Here is a 9,949-nt window from a genome sequence, read left to right as displayed (position 1 = left end):
ACACGGCTTTGCCAAATCAATGATCAATACGCAATGGATTCAGTCTGCAGGCTGGGGCGCCAGGAGCCGGCCGGGCTGCCGGATCCCTGCCACATTCTGACAAGACAGATCAGTCTTTGGAATTCTTCAGGGAGGGCCAGGGAGGGAAGCAAGCCTTGGTTTTCTCTGGCTCGTCTTTTAAAATGAAACCGCATATAGACACAGGGAAAACTCCTCAGCTCCACTCCAAAGAAAAACACACCCTCTTAGTCTTGAGACAAGAAACCCATCTCTGTCTCCCTGCTTCTGTCACCAGCTGGAGCTGAGTGAAATGGGGGTGTTTCCCGGAGCCTGGCTCTCCTCAGCTCCTACAGGCACTTGTAGAGCCAGCACAGATATTAAAGACAGTGGTGCCCACTTCCATCTCCATGTGCCCCTGCTGCTAGGAGTCTCAGCTAGAGTCACCCCCATGCAAGTGGAGCGGGGTCTGTCTCTGACATGGACTCTGTTGCCTGCTTTTGGATCACTTTCCCCAAGCTGGGCTGCCTTGTCTGGCCTCAGAGGAAGAGGATGCACTTGGTCCTGATGTGACTTGATGAGCTGGGGTGGGTTGCTATGGGGGGGGGCTCCCCTTTTCTAAGGAGAAGGGGAGGAAAGAAAGAGGGGAAGGGTGGGAGGGAGGGACCAGGAGGAGAGGAAGAAGGGGGCTTCAATCAGAATGTAAAGTGAATAAATAAATAAAATTAAAAATAATAAAATAGAGACAGTGGTGCAATGTGTTCATTCCACAGACAGGGAAACTGAGCCCTGGAAATGGGCGGGGTCACTCAGCTGCCAAGCGTCGAAGACAGAGATGATCAGGAGCTTAAATGCACATTTGATAACTCCGCTCTCTTCAGAATTAAGTTGTGAATGGTTTCACACACAACATATGTGCATGGGCATATTTGTGTACATGTATGTTTATCTGTGAATATGTGCACACATTATGTATAGATATGTACAAATTCATGTGGGTGCACATGCATATATGTACATGCATGTGTGCCTTTGACAAGATACTTACAGATGCAGATACACATATACATGTGTGTATCTGGGTAAATACACAGGTATATTTTAAAGTGTATGAAGGAATATATGTATGTACATAGTGCACACATGCAAGTGGTGGGTAAATATACATGTATGTATAAACAAGTGCACACGCATAAATACATGTAAATGTAAGTGCATCTTCATGGACATTCATGTCTTCAGGAAATAGATATATGTGTGTATACTTGACTAAGCATACTCATGTGGATATACATACATGAACACGTGTATGAATGTGTCCATGCACACCTGTGAGCGCACCAGGGTAGTTCAAGGAGACCAGCTCCCATCAGGCCCTGGCAGGAGTGCTCTGCAGCATGTACACTGCACCCAGGGTTCATCCAGAGACACTCAACCAGATCCTTTGGCAGAAGCCCGGCACAGAATTGAGGGCCTAGGACCGAATATCCAGGCACAATGTGGCCCTGGCTGGACAACCCCATGCTTCTCAGCATCACTCATCAGTATGTCTCTGAATACCCAGGATGCTTTACTCCATATGGCTTTCCTTCTGAAATGTACCAGGAGGTCCCCAGCATGGCCCCACACAGGGGGCACAGACGCACCCAGCATAGTCTGCCACTAACTACTCTTGAACACATAGTCTTTGGGGGGCACAAATTGATCACCTGCCACAGGGTGGAAAACAGAAGTAAACTGTCAGGACCAATTGGCTATCTCTGGGCAAAACAGCCTGTCTAGCCTTTTTATAAGCTCCTGCCATCTCAGGAGCCTTAACACCCACCCCAAATGCAGCCCAGGGCTTGCAACCCAAGGGCTAGAAGCAGGTTCCTCATCTCTCCCCTCTGGCTGCTGACCCCAGAGAGGCTCCCTCTCAGTTGCTCCTGGCGTTGTGGCCAGCATCCCACCAGCCCTGGTCACTCACTGGCAAGCCCTCCGGATGCTCTTGCCAGGCTTCCCTTGCCTCATTCCCAAGGCAGATGTCTTTGTCTTTATACGTCTCGTGCCTAGGCAGCCATCACTTGGAACCATGAGGTTGTGTGCAGTCAGGGCCTGCTTCTCACAACACAGCACTACTCTGACCCAGGTTGGGGGGCGTCCACAGTACTGCCTGCAAGGGGAGAAGCCATCTCTCCAACACTTGTATCTGACCAGAGCCCACTGACCCTTCTCCTCATCTTCCTCTAGCTCCCCACATCTCCAGAGCTAAGCCAGCCATTTCAGGGAGCATTCTCACCTAGGAAGCATCCCATCTGAAGAAGCACCCACATTCCTGAGGATGCCCCTGTCTTAGGGGGCATCCACACACTAGGGACCACCTCAGCCCCTGGGGTGGGAGCATGGCCCACAAAACATTTTCCTACTAACCCTTCTATATACTCCAAAGGTGATACATACTGGACCTCCCCACAGAAGCTTTCCTTCTAGGCTGGGGGGGGGGGCTCCAGGACTTTGATGGGGCCCACTGTGGGGTGAATAGCCAGACAGGAACATCATAAAGCCAGGCCTCTTCTCACTCATGTGCTGCTGATGAGGTCACAGTATGGAGGCTTCCACACAAACCAGCTGAAGTTCTTCTGAGCAGTGGCCCCTGTTAAGGGCCTCAGGCTAAGGACCTTTTAATAACCACGGTGGCTCTTCCTCCCAGGTCACATTCTCAGATGACAGCACAGGACACCTTGCCACCCTTGAGTTAGAGTGCCCATGATGACACTTTTCTGCACAGGCATAGTACTCGGGACAGGCCGGAAATGTTGGACTTCTGCCTGATCCTAGTTAGGTACTCCTGTCCTAAGGGTAGGTAGGCCCTGTAGGTCCCAAGAAGGCTGCACTATCTTCAAGGGCTGCAGGGTTCTCCACAGGCACCACAGGCTCCAAGGTCCTGGAGGACTTTCTGGACACCAGAGGCCCTCTGCCGGTTGGTTGGCCACTCCCTTGTCCTTTTCCAGTTTATCTGACCTGTGTGGGGAAAGGTCCTGGCCAGCTTTGCTGGGGGATGTTAGGTCTGGAAAGTCCAATTTATTCCCTTGGCCACTTTGTCCCCAGAGCTCAGTCTCTGTAGACCTGGAGCTACCTGGACCAGTGTCTAGCATACAAACTCAAGCCATGGGTGACAGAATCTCTGTGAAATGGACACATGAGCAAGCAACATCTGCTTGCTCTCTCCTGAACCCACTCCCCTCAAAATCGCCCAGCATGGGTCAGGTCAGTTTGGAGTTTGTCAAAGGCGCTGATCTGGAGCCTCCCCTCCAGCTGTAAAAAGCAAAGGCCACGCAGCATTGAGAATGAACTCCCAACAATTGCCAACATAGAGCTTGGGAGTTTGATCCTGGCCTCCACTGACACCGCGGTTATGATTCACGATCCCGCAGTGCTGGAAGGTACGCAGAGGAGGGAACTGAGGCCCACTGACGAGGTGGCTCTGCAGGGGAGCAGGGACCCTAAGTTCCACAGAAAGGATGCGCACAGGTGGCGCCGGGTTCTGTGCCATGTAGGCTCACTCTCCAATCAGGCCGCGGACCCCGAGCCAGCCCCCTGTTGCGCAACAGTGTGAGCGTCCATGCGCTCCGTCGCTTGTAACCTAGTGAGGTGGAAGCTACAGTCTTAGAAAAAACAGGCTTCTAGAACTCACCGCTCAGGCCAGCCAGCTCTCAGCTGGGCCCCGCAGGCTGCAGTTGGCCCTGGAGGGGGCGCCCTTGCGGAGTGCGCGCCCTGCGCCGCCGCCTAGGGCTCCTCCCCGGCGCCGCCGGCAGGTTCGCTTAGGCGGCCGCGGGCTCCGGCTCCGGGCCCGCTCCCCCCACCCCCCGCCCCGGGCCGGCGGCTCGGGCCTGCGGGGCGCCCCGCCCCGCCCCGCTGCGCCCTCCCCGCTGCGCAACTGGACTCAAGTTAGAAGCCGAGCCCCGGCGGCTGCACTTGCGCCTAGCGCACCGCGGCGGCGGCGGAGACGCTGCACCGGCGAGCGGGGTGGGCGAGGCGCCGCCAGCACGGCCGAACGCGGACCACGGGGGGCGCCAGCACTCGGGAGCAGCAGGAGGACCGCGGGTGTCGGCGCCCAGCCCGGCAAAGTAAAGTTGCAGGCGGAGGTTGGGCGCGGGGGCCCGAAAGAGCGGCAGCCTGCACCCTGGCTCGCTTAGCCATAGCCAGCCGGATGGGAAGCAGAGCGTCCAGGCAGCCGCCAACAGACTGCAGCCCAATCGGGCACCGTGGAGCCGCTTGCGTGCGCCAGCTTGGACACCGCATCTCTGTGGGCTGGCGGCCGGGGCGCTCCTACTGAACCCAGGCCGAGGGCGGGGCCGCTCGAGGACCCGGGACCTACCCCCTTCCCCCCCACCGCCGCGTCGCCGCGCTCTCCGGGCACCACCAGCTCTGCACTTACGCGCGCGGCAGCTGCGGGGAGCCCGGCAGCCACGCTCTCCGGCGCGCCGCCCGCTTGCCGGGCCACCACGGCCGACTGCCGGCTGCGGGGCTTCGTGGCCCCCAGCGGGCGCGCCGGAGGAGCAGGCGGCGATGCGGACGCCGACTCTGGCTGGGGGGCGCCCGAGCTGCCACGGCTGGGCCCCGGCTCCTGGCAGGACCGCGTAGCTATCGGAAGGACCATGGCGTCCCCGGCGCTGGCCGCAGCACTGGCGGTGGCGGCGGCTGAGGGCCCCAACAGGAGCGACACGGGCGAATGGGGTAGCGGCGGGGGTGTCAACGCCTCGGGGACCGACTGGGGGCCACCGCCGGGCCAGTACTCCGCAGGTGCTGTGGCGGGGCTGGCAGCCGTGGTGGGTTTCCTCATCGTTTTCACCGTGGTGGGCAACGTGCTCGTGGTGATCGCCGTGTTGACCAGCCGAGCGCTGCGCGCCCCGCAAAACCTCTTCCTGGTGTCTCTGGCCTCGGCTGACATCCTGGTGGCCACACTGGTCATGCCCTTTTCGCTGGCCAATGAGCTCATGGCCTACTGGTACTTTGGGCAAGTGTGGTGTGGTGTGTACCTGGCACTGGACGTGCTCTTCTGCACCTCGTCCATCGTGCACCTGTGTGCCATAAGTCTGGACCGATACTGGTCGGTGACGCAAGCGGTAGAGTACAACCTGAAGCGCACGCCGCGCCGTGTCAAGGCCACCATCGTAGCCGTGTGGCTCATCTCGGCTGTCATATCCTTCCCGCCTCTCGTCTCTTTCTATCGCCGGCCCGACGGCGCCGCCTACCCGCAGTGCGGCCTCAACGATGAGACCTGGTACATCTTGTCCTCTTGTATAGGCTCCTTCTTCGCGCCCTGCCTCATCATGGGCCTGGTCTATGCGCGCATCTACCGCGTGGCCAAGCTGCGCACGCGTACGCTCAGCGAGAAACGCACCCCCTCTGGCCCCGACGGCGCGTCCCCGACCACAGAAAATGGGCTGGCAAAGGCAGCGGGGGAGAATGGGCATTGCGCGCCCCCGCGCACTGATGTGGAGCCGGATGAGAGCAGCGCGGCGGAGAGGAGGAGGCGCCGGGGCGCGCTGCGTAGAGGAGGACGGCGGCGAGAGGGCACCGAGGGGGACATAGGCAGTGTGGACGGACCAGGACCCGGCCTGGCAGCGGAGCAGGGCGCTCGGACAGCGTCTCGGTCTCCTGGTCCCGGAGGACGCTTGTCGCGGGCCAGCTCGCGCTCCGTCGAGTTCTTTCTGTCGCGCCGGCGCCGGGCGCGCAGCAGTGTGTGCCGCCGCAAGGTGGCCCAGGCGCGCGAGAAGCGCTTCACCTTCGTGTTGGCGGTGGTCATGGGCGTGTTCGTACTCTGCTGGTTCCCCTTCTTCTTCAGCTACAGTCTGTATGGCATCTGCCGCGAGGCCTGCCAGCTGCCAGAGCCGCTTTTTAAGTTTTTCTTCTGGATCGGCTACTGCAACAGTTCGCTCAACCCGGTCATCTACACTGTCTTTAACCAGGACTTCAGGCGCTCTTTCAAGCACATCCTCTTCCGAAGGAGGAGAAGGGGCTTCAGGCAATGACTCTCAGGCAGCGTGGCACTGACCTCCTGGACAGCTCCGAACCCTGGCTGGCAGAGGGACCAACCAGGGTGGCCTCTCCAGAGTTCCAGGAATGTCCTGGACTTCTGAGCACAGTGTGGGATGTGGCGAGAGCGGGAGCGGGTCGAAGGACAGCTGGGCCTCAGGGAGTGGGGAGGAGAGAGGCAGACCCCTTTGCCTTCCCGTCTCAGCGAGGGGCTGTGGCTAGGTTGTGGATTCAGTTCCTGAGAAGGCGTCTGTGGAGTGCGGCTGTGAAGTAAAGGCTTTAGAGGGCGGACAGCTGCAGCAAGAAAGGACACCCCCCACCCACCCCAACTTTCAGCCTTCCCCGTGAGCAAGGGCTGACTTCCTATGACCTAAAAAAAGGCATCTGTCTGGGGGGCGGGGGAGGAGGGAAGACACAGACAATCTCTGATTGAGTATTTGTTTGCCAAAAACAAAACAAAACAAAACAAAACAAAAACAAAAACAATGACAGCCAAAACAACCAAACCATTTTCTAAATAAACCTTTGTAATCTAAGCGTCAGGTGCATTGGTGAATCCTTAAGCCAGGGTGTGAGGGGACTCTCCAGAACTTCCCTTGAGTGTCCCACACACGCACACACTAGGGTAGAGAGCGCTCTGAGTTCTGCCTTTCAGGAGGAAGGTGGGTAAGGGGTGTATCGTCTCCTTTAACAGTTAAATGTTTTGGGTACATGCAAAGTATATACTCAAATTTCTTTTCAGCAAGCAGCTATGAGGCAAAGGAATGGAGGGCATCAAGCTGACTCCAAATTTAGATCTTGTGTATGTGTATGTTGGGGGGGGGTGGAGGTCCACACCTCATTCCGTGCCTGCTCGGCCCCAGGCATCTGTACTGGGGGCTCTGTGTAGTTCTGGCATGCAGTGTGCTCTTCCAGTCGCCTCTGGAAGTGGACAGGGTGGGGTGAGACCTATCCCAAGAAGTCTTCCCCCACAGATAGGGTGGACGGACTTGTGGCCAGATGCCTTTGCTGAGTTGCTGGGTGGTCAAAGTGAGCTGGACAGTCCCAAAGTGTTGCTTCGGAAGCAATGCAGTACCTGGGGACTATCACTATGGCCCAGAGGGAAGAGAACTTGTTAAAGAGCAGGGGAGGGTCTAAAGATCTCCCAAGACTTCTCCTCAGTGTCACTCACTCTTGACCTGTTCTCAACCTTCAGTCCCCAGTATAAACTATTTTTGAGGGCCTTCTTGTCTCCAAGCCCGGATGCCATGAGCTCTAGTAGCCCGCAAGTCCTGGCAGCCCCCAGGGTAACTTGGAAGGAAAGTTACTAGTAGGACCTGGGCGTGGGGTGGTGAATTGCCTCAACACCTGTGATCCAACACACTCCAGTTGTGTGGGCTACAAACTACATCACTTCTTCTTTTTTTTTAATATTTATTTATTTATTTATTTATTTATTATGTATACAGTGCTCTGCCTGCATGTACACCTGCATGCCTGAAGAAGGCATCAGATCACATTATAGATGGTTGTGAGCCACCATGTGGTAGCTGGGAATTGAACTCAGGACCTCTGGAAGAGCATACAGTGCTCTTAACCACTGAGCCATCTCTCCAGCCCCAGACTATATCACTTCTAGGGTGACACATTTACTGTGTGCTGGGCTTAGGCCTAGCTGGGGGAAACTGAGCCTGGAGTGATGAGAGGGGCAGAATAGGCTGGCTAGGGCAGATCAGGGAGATCTCAGCTCTCTCTGGTCCTGTGAAGCAGGAACTTTGCAGGATGCCAAGATGGTCCAAAGGCATAGTCAGGGGCCCTGGGGGGTGATAGCTGGTAAATGGCAGAGTTTATCCCATTAGGGGAAAGATTGCGTAAAAAGGCCTCTTGAGCCCAGGGCCTCAGAATTGGCCTTGTGGAATCTGCATCTCAGAGCACCCTGGATAGGGCCCAGATAACGGATGAGAGAGGGAGGCAGTGCTTGTCCTTCTGCAAATCCAACCCAAGATGCTTTCATCTTAAACAGAGTAGCATTTTTTGATTTGGTGACTATTGCTTAAGGTATGTTTCCTGAAGCCCAGAGAGGTGACTAAACCTGTCTGGGATCACATAGCTAGCCATAAGACCCACACAGGGTTTCGGTTCCCTGGGTTAAAATTCAGTCATAAAATAAGAATTTCTAGCCAGATCTTCACCAAAACTTAGCTTGTGGGGAATGGATTCTCCCAGATGAGGAAGGGACCCAGGCATGGCCCAGCTGCAGAAAAAGACAATTGTGTTTTAGGAAACCAAATCCTGAGGTTGTAGGTAGGAGAAGAGAGATGTAACAGGAGACTGTGGAGAAAGTCTGGGTGCCAGGTGGAAGAGGCACAGACCTCTTTGGCTGGGGTGTGGGGAGTAGTGGGGTGAAGCTTTCAGTCCCTGGGAAGCTGTGAGTTCTGCCACACTGTCCTGTTACACAGAAAGGGTGGCCTGGAGCTGATCACCTGTGAGCTCCAAGGGCCCTGGGTGCAGTAGGGACCATGTCATCCCAGAGCCAGGCCTCCTGGGGATTAGCTCTTCGAATACAGCTGGAGTTCCACTGGGGCTGTCAACCAACCCTAGTCTCTTTCCTTTTCCAATCCCATGGATGGTGCCCGAGGCTCTGGCTTGTGCCCCACGCAGTGGGACAGCTGTTCATGTTCTCAGGATTGGTGCCTGGAGAGACAGCTAAGCAGCTGCCTAAAAACAGACTAGCTTGCCACAGGGACGCGACGCCTTGCTCTGTGTTTCACATCTTTTGAGGGTGGGGTGGGGTTGCTCACATCTCCCTGGGATGCTATGAGCCCTCACTATCCCCATACGCAGCTCTAGAGTGTGGATGAGGAGCCCCCATAAGCCATGGGCTAACAGCTCTCTCCCTGTGGTAGACCTGGTCTCTGTGGTCCTAGGATTGACTGACCTCTATTTCTGGATCTCTTTTACAAAGCCGAAGTTGCCAGACTCTTGTCTATAGTTGAGAAAACTGATGCCTAAAGGTGCCCACGGTCCAGGTCCCTGAAGTGGTAGGAAAGAAGGGCAGAAACTACAAATTCTGCAAGGCCCAGAGGCAGAGAGCCCAGGTTCTGAGCCTTCAATCCATCCCCATGAATGACCTCAGATGTGACTCTGGGCCTTGCAATAGAAGCTGCACAGCCTCCAGACGTGTTCAGGCCAGATGACCTGACGTTACCCCATCAAGGTGGGGGAGGAAAGCAGACCCCGAATGCAGGGTGCTGTCCTGAGTATAGTATGCTCAGGTCCCCCTGCCTGCCCCCAGCCTGCAGCACACACAGACACATGTGAGTATACTTAACCCGGATGCAGACACGCAATCGGTGGAGTGGGGGAAAAAAATAATCCGGATATCCCCTTACAGCTCAGGAAGGAATCCAAAAGAACTCGGGACTGCTAATACTTAACAGAAGCAGCTCGGATCTCTGAAGCCCCCCAGGGTGGGGGCGGAGGACTGAAGGCACGTTGCTGTGGCTCCTGATGGCAAGAAGGCTGCTTTTCCTGGAGCGCTGGCAGCAGCTGTATTTTTATATCCAATCTATGGGCTGGGCTCAAATAGTCCAGCCCAGTGTTGGTTCAAAACACAAGGTGCCCGGATGCTTTCTTGAGTCTGGTTGGGCGGAGGCAGCCTTTTGCCCAGTTAAACCCACAGCTTCGTAGACCTGTGATGGTCCCATATGGAAGGAGAGAGTAGAGGAGATGGCACTCTCAGGGCCTGTGGCCAACAATTCAGCACCTGTTCCTTAGGCTCATGCATTTCCCCTTAGCTAGGGACACCTGCAACCCACCCCTGGGTGTATCTCAGGGGCAGTCCATGGGGGTGGGGTGAGTATTTCATAGATAGGATGAGGGGTCCTTGGAACTGAGAAACAGCGGAAGTGGTGGGGACCTAGGAGGGCCCTGTGGCTCCTACTAGGCCTTCTTC

The 9,949-nt window shown here is 56.2% G+C and overlaps 1 protein-coding gene across 1 annotated transcript; it reads left to right on the top strand.

Annotated features, from left to right (window-relative positions):
* The first annotated feature begins 4,509 nt into the window (after positions 1 to 4,509).
* Positions 4,510 to 6,777, top strand: ADRA2C (adrenoceptor alpha 2C). The gene has a single exon (XM_084799908.1). The coding sequence runs from the start codon at positions 4,635 to 4,637 to the stop codon at positions 6,009 to 6,011; it is 1,377 nt and encodes a 458-aa protein (XP_084656034.1). The 5' UTR covers positions 4,510 to 4,634; the 3' UTR covers positions 6,012 to 6,777.
* The last annotated feature ends 3,172 nt before the right edge of the window (positions 6,778 to 9,949 follow it).

The sequence above is a fragment of the Acomys minous genome (genome assembly GCF_964271855.1).
Source record: "Acomys minous genome assembly, chromosome: 10".
In the NCBI taxonomy this organism is placed as follows: domain Eukaryota; kingdom Metazoa; phylum Chordata; class Mammalia; order Rodentia; family Muridae; genus Acomys; species Acomys minous.
This window is presented reverse-complemented; position numbering and strand designations above follow the sequence as displayed.